The 21,566-nt window shown below is 38.3% G+C and overlaps 1 protein-coding gene across 1 annotated transcript; it reads left to right on the forward strand.

Moving 5' to 3' along the window:
- Positions 1-1,376: 1,376 nt before the first annotated feature.
- On the forward strand, positions 1,377-19,352 carry LOC140239196 (dol-P-Man:Man(5)GlcNAc(2)-PP-Dol alpha-1,3-mannosyltransferase-like). The gene is made up of 8 exons (XM_072319076.1): positions 1,377-1,524; positions 4,202-4,301; positions 4,832-4,979; positions 6,959-7,119; positions 7,937-8,057; positions 9,309-9,514; positions 11,483-11,563; positions 19,175-19,352. The coding sequence occupies exons 1-8, from the start codon at positions 1,377-1,379 to the stop codon at positions 19,350-19,352; spliced, it is 1,143 nt and encodes a 380-aa protein (XP_072175177.1).
- The last annotated feature ends 2,214 nt before the right edge of the window (positions 19,353-21,566 follow it).

A 21,566-nucleotide genomic window follows, 5' to 3' on the forward strand; every position in this document is an offset into this window, starting at 1 on the left:
TTCCGGACTTAACGTAAACTGGAGATTTCTCGCCCTGATACACCGTGTTAGATAATTGGTGGTGAATGTTTAATGTCAATGTTTGGAATTTCCTCATTTGGATAATATCTGTGGATCCACATTATTGAGCTCGATGTTGAACAAGTCAAGAGGGGTAATGTACATGCACATCTGTTCAATTTATACCTAGTTGTAAAAAGTATTTTTCTGAACGCCAGAATAATATACTAAGTAAGGTTTGTGTCTGTCCCTACAACGCTATATAATTGACAGAGTGTCGATACAGGTATGATCCTGATCGATTGTAAATAAAGTCCGTTCAATTAAGAAGGCCATTGCAAGTGTAAACTGAACTGTCTCACATGTCTTTGCTTTAACCTCGTTGTCTCGTAAAAAATAACAAAAAATAGGGGAATTGGTTATTTACCCTTGCGCATGCAACTTAAGCAAAAAACAAGAACAAGCACTCTCACAATTACAACTATACCAATTCTTCCTAAAAAATAATCGTAAGTTGCAAGTGTTTCAGAAAAAATTGTGTCTCTTAGACACCTTTTTTCTTGGATGTATAATCTGTATTGAATTCGAAAAAAAGTATGATGTTATTTGAAATATATTGTAATACGTGTACAGATTAAAGAGAATAATAACTATCCCAGTGAGGGGGGAAAAAAAAGATATCTCCCATAGCCATTTATTTATCTAATTTTATTTGTTTAATTGGAGTCACTGGACCTGGACGTACAGTCATGATACAAATGCTGACGAAGAGAAAGAAGGGCCAATTAGGGCATTTGTACGAATCAGTCATGAGTGTTTGTATTGTTTTTGTTTGTTTGTTTGTTGTTTTTTTTTTTTTTTTTTTTTTTTTTTCTTTTAGCATTCTAGTCTATCCGGGCACTTACCCCTGGGCTAAGTACCCTCCACCGGATGCACAAGGAACATTTTGTTTTATGCGCGCGATGTGTAGACTTCAACATGCCGCTTCGCGCTATCGCTGCCAGAAGACTAGTCGCTGTTAGTAGGTTCCCGTTGGCGTGTTTTTTTTAGACGGCACAGATTGGGGAAACTAAAAATCTATCGGGGACCCTATCCCTAAACCTAACCCTAACCATCAAACCCTAACCCTAACCCTAACCCTAACCCTAACCCTAACCCTAACCCTAACCCTAACCCTAACCCTAACCCCAACCCTAACCCTAACCATAACCATAAACCATAACCAAAAACCCTAACCCAACGTTTTTCCCATAGGTTTAACACGCGCCATGCCCCAATCTGTGCCGTCTTAAAAAAAAACGCTTCCCGTTGATGTTGATGTGGTGTCAGGAGTGATCGGCTTCTATCCTTTGAATTGGCAGAAAGGCGCTGATAAAATGGCTCAGCAAAATACCACTTCAAGAGAAGGTGGTCTCGTTCCAATTAAGGTTCTTCTTCAAGATAGAAACTATCTTTGGTTTTCTGCAGCAATATTATTTATCGCCGAGATTTTTGTCAATGTCTTGGTCATCGAAAAAGTAAAATGTGAGTACACAGCGCATCAAAGACGATATCAGTCCCATATATTATAAATTTTGTCACCTCTAAGAAATTTAGTTTCTCGTCTTGTTTGTCTCGCAAACTTTGCCTCTTGGAAAATCCGTACCAGTTCCAAATTCTTATGTACATGTACATTTATAATTGCTTCACCATCATTTTACTGAGTCACTCATGGCATAGTTTCTAAAGCCGAAGGACAGATACATTAATTTATTTAGATTTTAAATGTAAAATATAGGCTTCCTAGTCTAGAATTATGGGGTGCGTTCGCACATTATTCGAGCGCACCCGTACGTACAAACTCTAGCATGTGCTCCCACAGTACTGTACTGTATTGTGGTATAACTCTTAACTAGTCTAACCGCACCAGCGCAGCGACCCAAACCCGTACCAAGTCGACGTCGGGGTCGCCATTGCAGAGCTGCCATTGCAGCTCTGTTATGGCTATTGTCTATTGACAGAGACTCCAACCCCAAGCACCTTCTGATCTGGAGATTCTCCCGCCTGAAACCCCTAGCAAACGGGAGACTCCACGTTGATGTGTGCGAAGCGCGAAGTTCCTAGGGTTCTAGATGCTCTGTGGTGCTAAGACTAAGGCTTATTTTTTCAACATACGATAGCAATACAAATGAGTATATGAATATAAGAACGACCCAAGTCCATGGAAGATCATTTCGAGTAACTAAACAAAAAAACTTCATTTATATCTTTTTTATTTGTCCAATGATATTCTATTTAACTGTGATGGGAAGGCAACATTGTGTATACAAATTAGAACATATATTATTATGACAATTAATATTTACATTAATTGTGGAGAGGCCATTTTGTGTGGTGGACTTGGGTCGTTCTTTGATTCATATGGACTTGGGTCGTTCTTTGATTCATATACATGATATTCTGCTATAGAGATGGGAGAAGGATGAGAGAGGGCGCTATTATATGAATGTAAAAATGACCCAAGTCCTTCATTCTTACATTAATATAAGATTTAACTCATTCATTTCAGGCACTTCGGGGGGTAATTAGGATTTATCATTTATACACAAGATGAGTCCATGCATAAGCTACAATTTCCCATGTCAAACTGAATTTGGCCAAAAATTGGACTTGGGTCGTTCTTATATTCATATACTCAAATGTAAGTAAGAAATCCTTTCCACTGGGAGACACAGTGCCAGGGCGGGAGAAATCAAATCTCAAGCGGGAGAACGGGAGATTTTGCAAAAATGGGTTTTCGGTGGGAGATCTCCCGTCGAAAACGGGAGAGTTGGAGTCTCTGTATTGATGACTGTTGTACTACCTGATATGGCTTTTTGGTGACCAGAAACCAAAATACAGGGTTTTAATTCGTAGCTATACCAGTACTGTTAAATAAGATACTGTGTCTTTGTTTAAATATATTACAATCAGAGGCGCGGAAATCGATTTACATATACACTGATATAGATCTAACAGTTACATTGTACATTATGATCTGTTTTAAGAGCCCAGTGAAAGATTTTATCCAAGGTTTTAGTCCCTCCGCACTTTGTATTGTAGTACAACTTACACAGCGCATGCGCTAACACTAACAGCCTTGCTGTGTTGATCTGGTAAGTGGTATGGATAAAACATAGCACATATAATGCACAATTTTGCGTGTGGAAAAAAAAAAAGGACGGCTAGCCGAGAAATGAAATGAATATTCATTCGCGCATGTGCAAATAATTTTATTTTCATGATGTGTTCAAAATGGCGATTCGCATCTCGCGAAGACGGTCTCAAAGATGATGACGATTTATCTTGTTATGGTATCACAACATGTGACTTTTCGTTGCGAACCCAAGTGTCGTTTTGAACAATGAGTTGTTTACTGAATTGCAAGCATCGCAGTGCACTTGATTACTTCACTAAATTGCATACCAGTCGTCAGAGTGCTGTTACTGGTTACAGCGCCCCGCGCCGGTGTTAAACGTTAACCTGCTAACCATGAACAAGGAGCGCCCAGGGGTTAATCATACTGTACTGTACTGTACCTGCTCCAGAGGAGCACTCAAACGCTCTTAAAGTCCTACATAGCCTAAACTTTGTGTACCGTACCATACTGTAGTGTACCCCTTCCCGATGTGCTCCAAAAGGATACGGTACCATAAGTGTACCAAAAGTTCGCATGTGAGAATGCATGCAACATGAACGACAACATGCACCATGTGCACATAGCATGATAGGTCTAGAGGTCTACATCCAGTAACATCACACAGCCGGCAGAGCGTTTTGGGGGGGGGGGGGGCACTTCTGGGTTTCCTCAGCGACGCGCAAAATAAAAAAAAGGTCTTCAGCTCATCTCTCCCCTTCCACTTCAAATTTTAGCTTTTTCAGCTGACAAGCAAAAAAAAAGGGGGTGGGGTCTTCAGTGCAAAAACTTAATCTTTCCGCACTCACACTTCAAGATCTCTGTCTATTTCTTTTTAGTGCCACATGTACAGTACTTCCTGGGTAAAAAATTGAGGGGGGGGGGGGGGGGCAAAGTGATGACACCTTATGTAGGCCCTATTCCTTTTAATGCTGCACAAAAAGTGGGGGGCTGAATGACCAGGCAAATTAAAGCATAGCCCTGGCTGAGTTAATGACTGTTTGTATGTTTTAATGTGTCTTATTGTGTGATTATTAATACCAACAGATACTGAGATTGACTGGAAGGCGTACATGCAAGAAGTAGAGGGTGTGGTAAATGGCTCCTACAACTACATGCAGCTTAAGGGAGACACTGGTCCTCTCGTGTAAGTAGACCCCGGCATCCTCCTGGATACTAATTAATGAAGGACACCACTTCCCACCTATCTATTTACATACAATGTATGTACCATCTAAATCTTTATGTATACTACTGTAGAGTTCACAGAATAGCCCATAGTATATTATACAGTCACAAACCTTTACATTGGCACACATTTCACACCGAGATCATGGTGTTGATATCATTCAAGTATTTTCACTTCTTATGATCAGTTATATTTTGCTGTAACTAGCCATAGGTAAGGTGGCATTGATAGATCAGTGTTATGATAAACCAGGTGAAAATAAATTAACCTTTTCTGTACCACTAACGTAGGTAGCAGTGGTTCCACTGAGATACAGCCATTTTAAAGCTATCAGAAATCAAAAATAAATCAAAAAATGAATGATTATGAAAATAAAGCAATTCACAGTGAAATAAACTAAATCAAGCTGAATTATATGTAACTCTTGCATCATTTATGCTGAGTAATCTTTTCTTCTGTTTTCCTTACTCCATCATGCCCCACTTTAGGTACCCAGCAGGATTTGTGTACATCTTCATGGCTCTGTACTATGCCACTGACAGAGGTGTTAATATCAAGCTTGCCCAGTACATATTCATGGGCCTGTACTTGATGACCATACTTGTGGTGTTTCGAATCTACATCAGGACAAAGAAGGTTAGAGAGTTGCTTCTGAAGTACATGTAACACAGTTTGTTTCCGATTTTATGTTAAGTGAGTGCAGCTGAGTGCAGTTTCACTTCATGTCCATGTTGATCTTAACCAGTTTTAGTCCTTAGTGTAACTCAGGCAGATCAATCGATGGGGAAAATGCATGCAAAATAGCAAAATCAGCTTGTCCTCAATGAGTTAAAAAGCAAAATCAACTAAAAAGATTGGTATGGGTTTCATTCACTTCAACTTGATGTAAGAATGTTATAGAATTTTTTAAAACTTTTCCCCACAAATGCATATAAAGAGGTGATGGTATTTTTATTTCACAACCTATGTTAGTACTCTGGGGGGGGGGGGAGTTTCTTATCCAATTAAATGCTCAGCTGGAGTGCATACTGTTTCTTTCTTCTCACATCCACCATACACTGATAATGCACCTACGGTATCTACGCTACATATACAATGTACAGCATGCGTGGTATGTCATTGCAGACACAGAATACATGTAATGTGGCTCACTGGGGGTCTACACCATGGCGCATAAAGTGGAGTAGCAGATTATACGGAGACTGCAGTGCTGTATAAAAAATTGTGTCTATTGGCAGTATTCTAAGCACTGCAGCCCGTTATCATGTACAAGTCACCATCACTAGATTCATACCACACTGCAGTAATTTCATACTGTGAAGGATACAATTTGATTTTATTTTTCTTATTCATATCAAAAACAGAATTCAGTAAAGTACAGTGGTAAAGATCAATTTGTGACTTGTGAGCTAAAGTGCCTTTGTCTTTGTGACAATGATTTTGTTAAATTCCATTTCTTTCTTTGTTGACATGTCTGTTTAATGATCAATATCAAACTTAGTCATGGTGGGAAATGTGCTCATATATTTTCGAGAGAATAAGAAGAAACAAGTATTTATTTTTTCATGATTAGTGATACCTTACATTTTAAATAGACAAAATCTCACTGGTTAGGCTATTGTAGATGATGTATTAAAGAAAGCAGTGGTACAGCTGTAGTCCTCTATCAGGTGCATGGTTTAGTCAAATTGCTGTTTCTTTACTGTGGTATTTGTTTTTTACATAAAGGTTGGATTAAGATCTGTCTAATGTGGTCACTATTCAGAAAGAAGCACCTGAATCTTTTGTATGAGCAAGTGTTGTCCACAGGGACTACGAATGGCTTTTGGTCCTTGTAAAGGGACTAGGCAGTGAGGATAATTGTGGATCTGACTTTTGAGAGTGGCCCAATGTGGCTTCTCACAGGTCCAAATAATGGCATGAGATTTGGGAGCAGATTTCATTGGACGAGTGAATGAGTGTATCTTTGTTTCCTTGTCATACATTAATGTTAACATTGGGAGATGCTGAGATATGTTCACACAGCCAATGAAGAAGCCTTATTCAATCTTGAGTGTGTCATCAAATCAAGATTTCTTGTGTGCCCTGTAGCAGGTATAAAAGTGCATATGCATGACTGTAAATCCAGAAATTTTCACATGGATGAAATTTCCATTAATTTTCAATGAGCTAAGATTAATGAAAGTAAAAAGGTTTTGTCTTACAATGCATTGAATGCCAGTGTCATTTTGCAAGTTTCAAGCTGCAAATGTTTAAGTTTTACAGTAATGTGCACTCTCTCCAAAATTCTGAGAGTGTACATTTTGTTTGTTTGACAAGTGATCCCTTGCATTGTTTCTGTTTCAATTCAGATTCGACACCTACATGTATTCACAGTGATAGGCGTTGTTCCTCCAGGAAAGAATGACACTAACCTTTCGTTGATACAGAGATAGATACACAACAGGTGGTAGAAGCAAATGCAATTTAATGTACCGTACACAGTTTGTACTGGTGTGCTTGATCATATCCCAGGATAAACTAATTCTATGTGCATCCCAAGATAAACTAATTCTGTGTGCATCCCAAGATAAAGTAATTCTCTGTGTATGTTTGTGTGGGAACCTCATATGCAGACTCCACCGTATGTGTTCTTCTTCATGTGCTGTGCATCGTATCGAATCCATTCAATCTTCGTCCTCCGTCTCTTCAATGATCCCGTGGCTATGTACTTCCTCTATGTTGCTGTGGCTCTCTTTATGGACAGACGATGGACAGTTGGCTGCATGTTTTTCAGGTAGGGTTTATGGAACTAGTCCGTGAAATCAGAACAAGAATAACAGGCTCACTTTTGGCTTAAGTTTCTGTTGGACTTGACATAGAGAAGTGATTTAGAGGAGCCCATGTACCATTTTTCTTCTCCCCTTTTTGTTGTATGTGAGTCAATTTTGAATGTGCTAAGTTGTTTATTCACATTCCATTAATGTAATTAATTATTTAATTAACATTAACCCATTGAGGACGAGTCCTGAATATACTCAGCCGGGGTCTATGGGTTCAGTCTGTCCTCAACGTGTTAACTGCACACATACACAGATTGTTAGATAATTATCTAAAAATATGTCTATGTGTGCAGTTAATGTACAACTCTACAATCATAAGGTCACCACAGGTATTTGTAGAGACAGCATTAGTACACAAGTAAAATTTGTACTGCCCTTCTTTAGATTTCATTAAAGATCAGTAGGGCAAACCCCAAAAAGGATGAGATGTCAGTATCATAACCTTGTTTTCATCACAGTATTATTCAATCAAAAGTTAAATTAAAGATTTGTGTTGCTTCTCAATATCAGTTACAGGTTTCAATAAAATAGGAATTTAGCAGTTACGTGTATTATGTTCATTTTGAATTTCTTTCGATATAGTTATTACATTGTTTTAAAAAAAAAAAAAATTTTTAAATAAAAATGTTGGAAATGTCTCCAAAATAACTTTCATTCATAATGGCTCACAAGACATGAGAAGAATTTTATTCCCTTTCAAAACTTATCTAGACATTTTGTAATCTAGTAAATGGATTGGAATGCTTCTTTTGTAACTCTGCACTACCATAGCCTTGCAGTGAGCATCAAGATGAACATTCTCCTGTTTGCCCCGGGTCTACTTCTACTTCTACTTACGGAATACGGCTTCTGGTTAACCATTCCAATGCTAGCAATCTGTGGCCTGATTCAGGTGAATTAGAAGCATTTATTTCTTTAAATATTTAGAATACATAAAATGCAGTAGAAGTTGTAATGATATTTGAAAACGTTATCATTATCATCTTTGTGATGAAAATGATGATGGCAGTGAATAACTTTTTTATTTTCAAACATCCTCCAAAATGTTTTAAACATGTTTTCTGTCAAATGCTTCGTGCAACTCACCTTTGTATTTATATCAATGGGCCCGAATACCTAGTATCTTTAATTATTTTCCTACTTTTTTTTTAGATTTCCTTGTCTTGCTCTGTTTATCATACTCTGTTCAATTTTCTCTATTTTTACATGTGATTCGTGTCTTGATTTATAAAGTTCTATAATATATTTTCCTTTGTTTTATTTATTACAGTCTTTCACACAATGATGCCTCTTTATGCTTTGTAACATTCCTGATTTTCTTACTCTCCTATTTTTGTCATTATATCTAATTTCGTACAACCATCTCCATTATGATTTTTATATTTTGAGGCACGTTGTATCATTTTTGAACAGTGTTCATTGAGCTAATTAATTCATTTTGATTATGTTTTGGTGTTTTTTTTTCTCTCATTTTCTTTATGACAGATGTTGTACTTGTTAAGAGTGAAAGTAATTGCACAAATAAGTTTAGAGTTTGAGGCACCCTTTCCTGGGCACTATTTCATGAAAGTTTTCAGTTTCTGACAATCACCGTGGTAACGATCAAGACACCAGAGCATCTAAGCCAATCAAAATCAAAGGGCGGTGAGTTGGCTCAGTCGGAAGCACGTCTACCTCTGACCCAAGCGATGCGGGTTCGATCCAGAGTCTAGAATGAGCAATGTTGTGTGTAATCATACCATCCCCTCTAGCAAGAGGCAAAACAATCTACAATGTATCCCTCGGATAAGACATACATAAAATGGAGGTCCCGTGTGAGAGAATCACAACTCACGCACGTAAAAGATCCCACTTCATTCATTCATCTCAAAGTGCAGGGTGTTTAACCCGATGCAGTGGTCCAGCCTCACATCCAACAGGACCCCATGGAAGACCAGCTTAGCAAAACTGAATATGGGCTATCCAGCCATCTTCCCAGATAATGGAAAAAAAATGAACAAACAAAACCAATTATTTCTATACTGAAGTTGTCAGAGACTGACAACTTTCATGAAACGGTGACCTGGTGTTCTTTTCTTATTGTTAAAATGAGATTTAAGGGCCAAGTTGACATAATATAATGATTCCCTGAAATCATCCACAGCTCGGTCTTGCCTGGCCCTTTCTGCTGGAGAACCCGGAAGGCTACCTCCTCCGTTCCTTCGAGCTCAGCCGACAGTTCTTCTTCAAGTGGACAGTCAACTGGCGTTTCCTTCCGGAGGAGATCTTCCTCAATCGTCATTTTCAGCTGACCCTCCTAGCTCTACACATCATCGTCCTCTTCCTCTTTGTGGTACACCGCTGGAACAGGTAACAGATGTCAAAGGGTTAAAGGGGTGGTATAGTTTTGGTCGAGTGGGGGCTTCAGATTCTTAATATATATATATTTTTTTTTGCGATAAGTGTTTGAAATGATTAAAACCTTTTATGAAAATGTGAACGAAGTTATGACTCTAATACCCCTTTTATACTGGGCGTTAGCATGCTTCGGGTGCGGACCTGAAGCGAGCTAACTCTCAGTTTAAAAGGTCGAAAAATAGTTAGTCCGAGCTAAAGTTAGTCCCCTCTAGGGGGGTGGTTCAGGTCAGATTCAGAAGCGAGCTAACTTCGGTATAAAAGGTTAGCGAGTTTAGTTGCGGCTTAATTCATTGACATGTGACCAGAAAGCGTATACAGTGCTTCCGGGCTGCCAATATGTACGTTTACTGCTGTACTGTTGCCACCGGCGGGCTGTGTATTACGCAGCGCATTGGTGTGTTCACTGTTCGGTAAAACTCTCAATGCAATGAACTCTTTGAACCAGCAAACGACATGATTAAATCGTAAAAAAAAAAATAGACCAGCTCAGTACGAATACACTATACATATATATATATATATATGCCAATGACAGGTTGAATTTTGCGAGTAGCGTACCGTATAACAACAGAACTGTATTCGTACTCGCAAGTAAGCATGAAGACTGTCACTGAATTTTCGCGCTCGTTAAAAGGACAGCAGGGTAATGGGGGGGGGGGGCGATAGGTCTGGTCTTGCACGTAACCTTGGGTGGTCAAGAATGGCAGTATAAAACGACTTGGCCTGAGCTAAAGTTAGCTCGTTTCAGAAGCGAGCTAAAAGTTGTGCCCAGTATAAAAGGGATATAAGAAGAATTCAATGTTTATTTGATGAAAATTGGTTTTGAAATGGCTCAGGTATATAAAACAAAGCTATTCTAATAAAAGGTGGGACCCACCTTTTTAATGATTGCTTTGTTTTACTTTGTTTTTGGATATCACAGCCATTTCAAAAATTGATTTTCATCATTTAAACTTTGAACTCTTTTTAGAATTGTATGCTTAAAGGGACTGTACAGTACTGGTTGAGGTGGGGATTCATGTTTTTGCTAAGTGAGATGATGAGAAACCTATGAAATATGAAAGAGCTCATGCAATTTAAAGAAGGATTCAACGTTTATTTTATAAAAATTGGTTTTCAAATGGCTGAGATATCCAAAAAAGTGATAATGATAAAAGGCGACAGGCCACGTCTTTTATTAGGATCTCTTTGTTTCACCTTGTTTTTGGATATCTCGGCCATTTCAAAAAAAATTTTCATCAAATAAACTTTTGATACCCCTTAGAATAGCATGTTCTTTGACATCTCATGGAGTGGTTTCTGAATATCTCGCAAAACGTTAAAAGCTAAATCCTCACCTCAACCAGAACTGTACACACCCTTTAAAGTGGTTTCTAAGTATCTTACAAAAAGCTGAATCCTCATCTCAACATATACTACCATCCCTCTATTAAAGATGATGACTCTTGTGTGACTACTCCAAATGAAATTCTTGGGAAGTGCACTGTACAGAACATGCAAGTAGCCTACAAGCTGTGCCTTTTCACTAATTCAAACAGGAAGCTTAATACAGGATTTTCACAAAATCCAGCAACATTCTTTACTTTTAATTGGACAGTGTGTCATATCAGTGCCATAATTTTTACTGGCGTTACAAGAGGCAGATCTTGTCTTTGTGCCCTAATTATGTCACATAAAACTTTAACCCTTGTTTTACTTGTTTTTGTTTTATCCCTTAACCCGTTGAGGACGGTTTGATTTCGCTACAACACGCATTTCCCATAGACACCTGCCCGAGTATACTCGGGACCCATCCTCAGCGGGGTAATAGTGCTTGCACAGACATTTACATGTACATGTAGCAACTGCAAAGTGTTGCTTCATATAGAATCTATCATGATATATTCTTGATATTCCTTATCTCTTCTTCAAAACCAACAGGAGGAATGGTGGCATATTTGCGCTACTGAAGACACCGTCCATTCCAGATAGAAGTGTTCTCACTCCCAATTATATCCTTTTGTTACCTATCATTATCACTTTTATCATATCTACAATGTATGCCATAAGTCTTTTATAAAAGACGTGTTTTTTCTTTGTACATGTGTGAGCCCTTTCTCTAGTATTTGGAGTGTGTGGAGTTCATTGTTTTGTTGGTCATGGGAGTAAATCCAGCATTAAGGTTATGAGGTGGCTCAGTTGGCAACACATCTGTTTCCCAATCTAAAGGGCCTGGGTTCAATTCCCATGGAGTCTAGCTGGGTATTATTGTTTTTATGCCTCCGCCACGAAGTGGTGCCGGGCACGGAGGCATTATGTTTTCGGGTTGTCCGTCCGTCCTTCCGTCCGTCCTTCCGTCTGTCCGTCCTTCCGTCCATCGATAATGAATTTTGTGGCAAGCATTACTAAAAAACCTTTAAAGGTATCCGAATGAAACGTGGCATGTATGTGTATTAGGGGGTGAAGTTGTGCCTATCAACTTTTGGGTGCACATGCTCAAGGTCAAAGGTCAAAAGGTCAAGGTCAAATACATAAAATTTCACTATTTCCTCCATATCTATGCATTGCCTGAATATATTTTCTTGAAACTTAGTGTATACATGTATTACCCAATTAAGATTCTCTGGTGAAAGTTTGGGGTCATGAGGTCAAAGGTCAAAAGGTCAAGTAAAAATATTAAAATTTCATTTTTTTCTCTCTACCTTGGAAATTGTTCAAGATATCTTTACGGAACATAGTATGTATACATGTACTGACTGGCAGTGATTATCTAGAGAATTTAGGGTTCATGGGGTCAAAGGTAAGGGGTCAAAGGTCAAGGGCAACACTTCAGAATTTTACTATTTCCCTCATATTTATGCAATGCCAGCAGGATTATGTTTTTTTTACACTTAGTGTATGCATGTATATGTAAACCCAATAGAGATTCTCTGGTAAGTTTTTTTTTTCTTTTTTTTAAAGGTCAAGAGGTCAAAGATCAAGTGAAAGTGCTGAACTGACTGTTTCCTCCATATCTAGGAAATGGTTCAAGTTATCCTGATACTACATATTTATGCATGTTCTGCCTGGCAGTGATTATCTTAATATGAATTTAAGGGTCAAAGGCCAGATGAAAATGGCAACAATTTACTATTCAATACAGAAATTGCACTTTTTCTCCATACCTTGAAAATTACTCAGTGCTTAAACTTATGAATGGATCAAAGTCAAGTTAAAGTTCTTAAATCTCCAAATACATGCTCTCCTATTCATCCAATTAAACCTAGGTCAAGGAAAGTGAACATTCAACACAATTGTGACAAACTTGTCATTTTAATATTTTGCCAATTTTGTGAAAATTTAATCACACATTGTCCACATGTACTATAGCCCTATTAGGAGAACCATGCATTATGGCGGAGGCATACCAGTCACCTTAGCGACATTTCTAGTTATATTCATGCCTTCCCCTCTTGAAATAGGCAATAACATTGCCTCCCTCAGATAAGACATTAACCTGTTACTGTGCGTCAACTCATGTACAGGAAACTTGTTTACCAGCTCCTCAAAATATGAACAAGAGTCTCAGCATTCATAGCCTAAATTCATGTTTATTTGTGTTATGCTGACCAGAAAATGACTTGGATCGAAAGATTAGAGTTTCTTATATGAATATCTTTCTTTTTGTGCTTTGTTGTTGCTGTCAAGTAAAGAGGGTTCAAACAAATTGTAGCTTTAAAACTGTAATGCACAAATTGAATGTGCGGTTTCCAACAAAAGAACATTTTATTTTTAGCAACAGAAGTGAAGTCATTATAGTTATTTTTTTTTTGTCCATTTCCCATCTGTAGGCAAAAGTTTCTTTCAGGTAATGCATTGTTTTTGTTTGTTTGTTTGTATATTTGTTCTTTAGTTTTTTAGTGTGCTGTGTTGCATTTTACTAATCACATAACATACAATGTAGTACCACTACACCAGGCTGTAAAGTACCAGTGCTTGGAGAAAGACATGGCCGTGATATTTCCCTCTAAACCATAACAAAATGTTTATGTTTTTGTTTTCTTGTTTACTGGAATAAAATTTAGCACAAAATTAAGGAGCGTAAGGAACATGTTAAATACCAGGTTAAAGATAATAAAAAGTTTTGGTACCTCAAAAGTTTCCCTGAAATTCCTTGTCTTAGCTTGTGTTTCAGGTTAAAGTACCGGTACCTTTCATACAACTAACACTGTGAGACTCACTCGCCCCAAAGTGCTCTCATGTCTTAGTAATCACGCAATAAACTGCGACCAGCAGCCCCATATGCATAGCGTAGTGGGGCTTCGCATTGTAGCATTCAGGATCATGACAGATTTAGTATCTCGGGTAAATATCAACTTAAAATCTAAAAATTTCTTCAATTTGAAGACTTACCAATTATAAAGTTGAAGTATTGAAAACAGGCTTCGGCAGGCGCAGCGCTAGGGTGCAATTAACTCGCCAAAAGCTTATGACCTCGAAGCCTCAGTTGCAAAAAGTAGACAGCTTGTGTGCGTAAAACCGCTGGGGAAGTGTTGCAGGACAATCGCAATATCTCACCTCAAAGCCATCAAATGATTAAATCTATACAGCAAACTGAAGAAGAAACTATTCTCTAACTCGTAATGTTAGTTATTTGGGGTTTTATTGAGGATAAACGTGTGAAAATAATGTCGAAACTTAGCTTCCAAAACAGAAAATTTGGTCTCAAAACAAGTGTTATTTTCTCACATTTTCCTTCATTGCACAAAAATGAAACTTCGGTATATGACTTATGGTAGTATATCCATGCTGCTCTCCAAATATCTTTTCTGTATCATTTGGCGCACAGCTATGTCTGGAAAAAATCGAGATCACTGTCACTTGTGACCCACGTAAAATCCATGGCGTAAGGAATACGCAGTCCGATGTATTGGTTTTTGTGCTGCTTGAAACAGTTGAAGCACAAAGCAGGGTTCCTCTCTTGCCCACTCACCACCCTGCTGACCGAAAATCGACCTCTGTCGCATTGCGCCGAGCCTGACACCGCTGATTGGCTAAGCGTGCACTCACCAGTAGAAAACGCATGCGCAGGAGGATGATCTAGTTGTGCATGTCCAGTATCTTCTCTTAAAGTTGGTTGTCTTTTTGCTCTTATTTTCACCTAACTACTAATTGCACAAACACGAGACTTCGCAGGTAGTGAGTCTGGTGTATACAGACTAGTAATATGTTGATCAAATGCATATTCATGCAGGCGCAGACTTGTGTCGGGAAAAAATCGTAACCCTTTCCCACAGTCGACTCAAGCAGAAAAATACACATATCTCAAAAGATACATCAGCGTTTTCGCCCAAAAATCATATGAAGGATGATATATTCATATTTGATATATGTGTGAAGTTTCAAGGGATTTGGTGGTAAAATAAGGGAGATACGAGGAGGTGAACTTTCGAGATTTTTTGTCCTTCCCTCCGCACAGCGCTTCGATGACCGTTAAGAATTCAAAAGCTTTGGCCTCTTATCAGTGAGTTAATTGCACCGTAGCACCGGGGCTGTCGGGCAATGTTTGGTTCTGCCAACAGTCTCTTTCTGTTAGAATTGATGACTGAATGTGACTCGGTCGAGAGGACCTTGGGAGAGCTACATACACGGAATACTACGGCCAGCGCATGCGCACACATCACATGCACACAAATTTCAAATCCATGAATAGATAAGATGGGGCTGCCACACGCTGCTGGTCACAGTTATCATGCATCGTACAATACGTGTACTACCTTGCCGCCGTACGGCGGCGGCGGCTCTGGTACGAAACCATTACTATTACTTTAACCTGAAACACAAACTAAGACCAGGAAATTCAGGGAAACTTTTGAGGTGCCAAAACTTTATATTATCTTTAACCTGTCCCATACGGCAACCTGATGGCCTATGTATTAAGTCTACAGGAATTAAGAATTCATTATGGAACGGGTCAATAGGGGTCAATATGGACATGACATGATGCTGCACATTTTCTCTATTTTGTTACTTTTATTTCAGTGCTGGTTTTAGAAGCTAAGAGGTCATCTGTTTATCAGTCTTGTCATCTGATTCCAAATTTTTACCTTGACACCACAGTACATATTGTTGGCACATTATTTGCTTCCAACTTCATTGGTATGGTGTTCAGCCGTACACTTCATTATCAGTTCTACGTGTGGTATTTTCACACCCTGCCATACTTATTATGGAGCACGGATTATCCAGATGTCTTCAGGTAAGTGGCCAAGATAGACAGAGTGAATGAAAGAGAGAAAACGCCAAAAATATTTTTAAAGCAGACTGTGCATAATTTTGCCATTGAAAGTTTCTTTAATGCATTCACCATGGTTTGTCCTGTAGCAATATTGTGTAAATAAAGTGGATGAGGTAGATGAAATGGAATTGAAGGAGGCAGGCACAGGAATTCCAACAAGAGCAGCAAACTTTGAAATACGGTAGTTTCATTCACTGTAATCAACAATTGAATCTAATAAAAAAAAAAAAAATCAAAGAAGTTTCACCAAAGAAAGAAAACTAGAAAGGCACTGTGAAAGCGCAGATCTCCACCAAGCCAGCCACTCATTTCTAGCCATTCACGCTTACAAATTGCAAATAAAAAAGCCTTTTACGCCATCATCTGTCAGCTGCCTGGTGCCTTGCCTAAGCAGAGCACGCACACCCCGTATCTACAAAATGTCAAATGTTCAGGAGAGCAAAAAAACATGGCAGCCGAAGCACAGTATCCAATGGGATAGACATTCCTTTAACATGCTGTGGTGGCTTAATTTTTGGGGTAAGACATATAGGATTTGGACAGGACATCACTTAACTGATTAACTGACCATTAATCTAAAAACAGTCATTTTCACCAAAATTGCAGATACAAGGTCTTGTCACCCCAGCGGCGAATGTAATCATCCAGTATGCGCAGCTAGAACTCGCAGCCCAAGTTCATTGACCTTTTATGCCAAAAGATCAAAAATCCATAAAATTCCCAGATCACTACCAAAATTTCATCATTTGTTCCTTGTGTCATTATCAACTTTTCCTGCAAGTTTTATTCAAGTCCATTCCAGAACTTTTAGATATGTTTTTGCAAATAGACAAACCAACCCTGATGATCACAGTGAACCTCCTCCTTCCTTGGCGGAGATAATTAAAGGACAAGTTCACCTTCATAGACATGTGGGTTGAGTGAATGCAGCAATATTAGTAGAACACAACAGTGAGAGTTAGAGCAAAATCGGACAATCCGTTAAAAAGTTATGAATTTTTGAAGTTTCTGCTCAGTCATGGCTGGATGAAAAGACTACTATTGCTTGTGATGTCACATGAGTACGATATAAAGAAAGAATAAAGAAAATTCAGCATATTTCCATTTTTCTCGCATAACAAAAGAACACTCGACTTCTCTCTTTCAGAAGGCAGGGGGAATAATATTACCCTTAACATATGTCAGTAACAAGTCAAAGAACTGTGCACTTTATTCAAAAAGTAAAGTTTTGTGAAGTTCTCTTTTTATTTTCCTTATATAGTTGTACGCATGTGACATCATATACTGTAGTAGTCTTCTCTTCCAGCAGTGACTGCGCAGATACTTAAAATATTCGTAACTTTTGAACGGATTGTCCAATTTTCCTCAAACTTTCACTGATGTGTTCTACTAATATTGCTGCATTCTCTCAATCCTTATGTATATGAAGGTGGACTTGTCCTTTAAAGGGTCACCTAAAAGTGATATTTTGTCTGACACTACATGTGCAAATGGTCTTTAAAAAATAATGACAAACAGAACGGAAGACTTGGGTCGAAATCAAACTTTAGTAGTAGAATATTGGAAATTGTGTCAAGGAATGGCAACCACATCGTTCTGTGCAAATTAGCTGAAATGATGATGTCATCAACTCAGAAGTTATCCACAAGATAATGCACAATAGTTTACCAAACTGATTTTTATGAGGTCTTTATCATTCCATTCCAGAGATTTTCCTCCATTAACCCTAACTAGGCCGGGCTATTTAGGAAGATCATAGAGCCGGGGGGGGGGGGGCCTCCCAGGCCCCCCCTCCAGATCTCGGCCGTCGACCGCGCGATCGCGATGAAAATTGGCACACACATTGCCTGTGATGTAATCTAAAGTACCACGAAGTGAAATTTTTTTAGAATTATCATTTATGCTAAATTATGCTAATTTATGCATAATGATGCATGAAATCATACTATTTTTGGTATAAATCACTAAATAAAGCTCAAAACGGGCACATTTTTTGTGTAAATATTCTTTTGAGTGTCCTGAGCAAATATAAGAGAAAAAATTGCGCCATTAGAAAAAATTTCCTAAGTATTTTATTGTTTTTGAATTTCTTATGTATTTCTTTGTTTTTTCGACTTCATGTTTTTCATTGTTTTTTCAAAGAAACTTGTCCGCGACATTGTTCCGAACAAGAAAATATGTTATTATTTGATTTTAATCAATAAAACCCCAAAATAATCATGCTTTTATGAAATTTGCCTGTAAGCACAGTTTGCATTGAAATTGTACACGAATTCATGTTTTTGAGCAATTTTTGGTCTGACATGCACGTACATATTTATGCGCAACTTCGGAACCGCGCGCCCGGGCATCGCAAATTTGGTGTCAAAAGATGCGGGAGACTCGAAAGAAAAAAGTCATGAAACGTCGCGGCGATAGCTTTTCGCGTTAGCGATACATCGTGCGGAACGTCGAGGGGGGGCCTCTGAGGCCCTCCCTGGCCTAGTTAGGGTTAATTGAAGCCAAGTTGAACATGATGTAGAAGAGCAATTCAAGAATGGTTGAATAGCTGTATATCGCTCAGATCGCTACTACCGTGAGTAGTTTGACAAGATGTTTTGTGCATAATTTATGCTGGTTAGCCTCACCTCAAGTCCTATCTGCCCTTTAGACTCCTTGATATGCACTATACAAGGAGTATGCCGTTACTTATATGACTTGTCTGTATTACTGTTATTGTTATCATTATTAATGGGGATGGCTAGTAACTGATCAGTGGGAATCAGTGGGAATGCTGGAGGATGATTGTTCCAGTCCTTGTGGGATTCATTTAAGAGTACCGTACATTATATATCTATTGTTGTGTGAAAATTATTTGCTTCAAAATGGTCTCATATTCAAGTAATGTGCAGTTTAATGTTTCCAGGTTAGCATGCCTGTACAGTGACGGGGCCTTAAACTGCACATTACTTGAATATGAGACCATTCTGAAGCAAATAATTTTCACACAACAATAGATATATAATGTACTGTGACTGTAAAAGTGATTAATTTTTTGTGCTTGGCGGGGTTAGAAGAGTTTTGCGTGTTTTTAATTCCACGGAATCAAGACATCATGCACAGGAACATATGGCAAGCAAAAATATTCGTGTGCTTCTATTTTTGCACTAGTTTCTGGTTGCGTGAAATGCGCGAAAATTTCAACACCGCGAAAATTTCCACTTCTACTGTAAATGAATCCCACAAGGATTTGAACAATCATCCCCCAGCATTCCCACTGATCAGTTACTAGCCATCCCCTTTAATGTTTAGCATCATTATCATTGTTATCATCAACATTATCAGAGGTGTTAATACTCCTGGCTCACAATCAACAGGTTGCTGATCCTGGGAGTGATTGAGATGTGCTGGAATACCTATCCCTCCACCTCCCTGAGCTCTGGGGCTCTCCATGCCTGCCACCTGCTTATCCTCCTGGGCCTCTGGCTCAACAAGGAGGATTTAAGGCGGGTGGCCGTCCGCCAGACCACTGCCGGCACCACCAAGGACGAGTAGCCACTGTCGAAGGTCATCTCAATTTCAACTGGATCAAAGCTCAGAGGACGTTTTATTGTATTTTTTCTCCTTTTTTTTGGAAAAATTTTGCATCTCAAGATACATGCTACATGACTATCAGTAGCCATGTTGTACAATTTTGATATTTCAGGGTACAGTTTTTTGCCTGCATTGTTGTGCAATGCCTGATTAGCAGTCATGACCAAATGACCGATTTCTAAAAATCTAACACAGGCCTTCAATTTGTAAAGTGTTTCTGTTTAGGATATCTGAAACCTGTGTCTTTTTATTGTGACGTTATTTGTCAGTCATGAGCCACAGTGTAGGTAATGACCTTTTGTCCACTTCACAGCCAACTTGAGAGACATTTGTTCAAAGTGAGCGAAGAATGATACAATTAGAAATCATTTGCTCATAACAATTTATAAAGTGCATTATTCTTTTTCATTTTATTGGTGTAGGAAAACTTCCTGTTGTTTTCTTTTTTATCCTAGGACTGAGCTAGCCATATATAATGCCAATTGAAAGTCAGAAATTTGTTCAATGTTGCATAATCTACATAATGATGCCAGTTACATCTGAAGTGCCTGTCAGTTTAAAGGGATAGTACAGTTTTGGTGGAGATGAGAATTTGGTTTTTAACTTTTTGCAAGATAACAAGAAAACACTTATAATATAGTACAGAATATACCATTTTAAGAGGAATTCAAAGTTTATTTGACGAAGATCGGGTTTGGAATGACTGAAACATCAAAAAACAAAGTAAAACAAATCGATCGTAATAAAGTGTGGGTCCCACACTTTATTAAAATCGCTCTTTGTTTGATATCTCAGCCATTTCAAAACCAATTTTCATCAAATAAATGTTGAATTCCTCATAGAATTACATGCTCTTTCACATTTTATAAGAGGTTTCTCATTATCTCACCAAAAAATGATAGAAACTTGAAATTAGGTCTCAACCATAACTGTACAATCCCTTTAATATTGAAAGGATTTGCAGATGAAATACGTTGAAAAAAAATGAAAAGCTGGGAAAAAAAGTACTATTACCTTAATAAATGAATATATTCAAAATTAAAAGTTGTAATCAAGGACTTCACATTCAAATGTGAACTCATTTTAATTTGTAGACTGATCATTATTTCTTTATTCTAAACTTCAATACTTTGATATTTTTGACCCCCCCCCCAAAAAAAAAATGTGTATGTTTGTATTGCAGTCTTACCAATATTGCCAACAAATTGCCTGAAGTTAATATGATGTAATACAGAAGCCTACTTGATGTACTCTCACACAAGCTGCTGTTATAGACATGCAGGATTTAACCCGTTCCTTCCGCAAATTTCTGAGTACCTTTACTGTCCCCAAATGAGATTCTTATTGCCAGTCGACAGAGAGGCAGACAGGTTGGTAATCCACCTGTGTGAAGGCAGTCAAGCGGTACATTGTATCCCCCTTTCTACGGTCAACTACATGTGCCAGTGAACAATGGAAATATCGATCGAGTGTGAGGTATAAATAGAGCGTGCACTGATGAGCTCACAGAATCTTTTGTTCTTCACAAAATCAGGTACCTGAATGGGGTGACTGGGGTCAGCGAACACAGATATCTACTGTAACAGCCTTCATCGCTATTTACATGTTCGTACGAGTTTACAGTAGAACAAGCAAAAACTAAATTAGGAAAAAGGTACATAATTCTATGAAATACGCATTTTTGAAACAGAAGGAGAACAAAATGCTGATAGAATAAATTCTAATCTTTCTATCATATCCACTGTTCTCGGCATTTAACACAAAGAAACACGAATTTAGCCCACTAAAGCAGGCACTCTTGTCTTCATTTTGGGAACCTGGTATACCAGGTTCCTGTATATCAGTTGCTCCCAAGGGAACCTGGTATACCAGGTTCCCGTAAGGAACGGGTTAAGTTTCCCCAGAAAGGGCTCTGTAGAGAGATCCTATCCAGTGAATAATGTGCACGCTTTTGGGTTTTTACAGTGACCCAACTTATGGCTTTGCTAATATTCTTTCCCAGTCTATTTCTCGGTGTTTAAATACCATATCTAAGATGATTTTAATTAACCCATTATTCAATGAGCATGTACAGTAAAGCAGCCCAAACAGTCACAACATGACTTTTGTTGACTTTGCTCGCTATACAGTAGTTTAATAGTGAAAATTGGAAATTGCCACTTTCAAGTAGAAAGT

Source organism: Diadema setosum, chromosome 15 (genome assembly GCF_964275005.1).
Source record: "Diadema setosum chromosome 15, eeDiaSeto1, whole genome shotgun sequence".
Lineage (NCBI taxonomy): Eukaryota > Metazoa > Echinodermata > Echinoidea > Diadematoida > Diadematidae > Diadema > Diadema setosum.

Bases quoted from the DNA above. Each gene is read 5' to 3' on its own strand.
- LOC140239196 (XM_072319076.1), top strand. From the start codon at position 1,377: ATGGCTCAGCAAAATACCACTTCAAGAGAAGGTGGTCTCGTTCCAATT. The intron at 8,058-9,308 runs GTGAATTAGAAG...AATCATCCACAG, and splicing joins CAATCTGTGGCCTGATTCAG to CTCGGTCTTGCCTGGCCCTT. The intron at 9,515-11,482 runs GTAACAGATGTC...CAAAACCAACAG, and splicing joins GTGGTACACCGCTGGAACAG to GAGGAATGGTGGCATATTTG.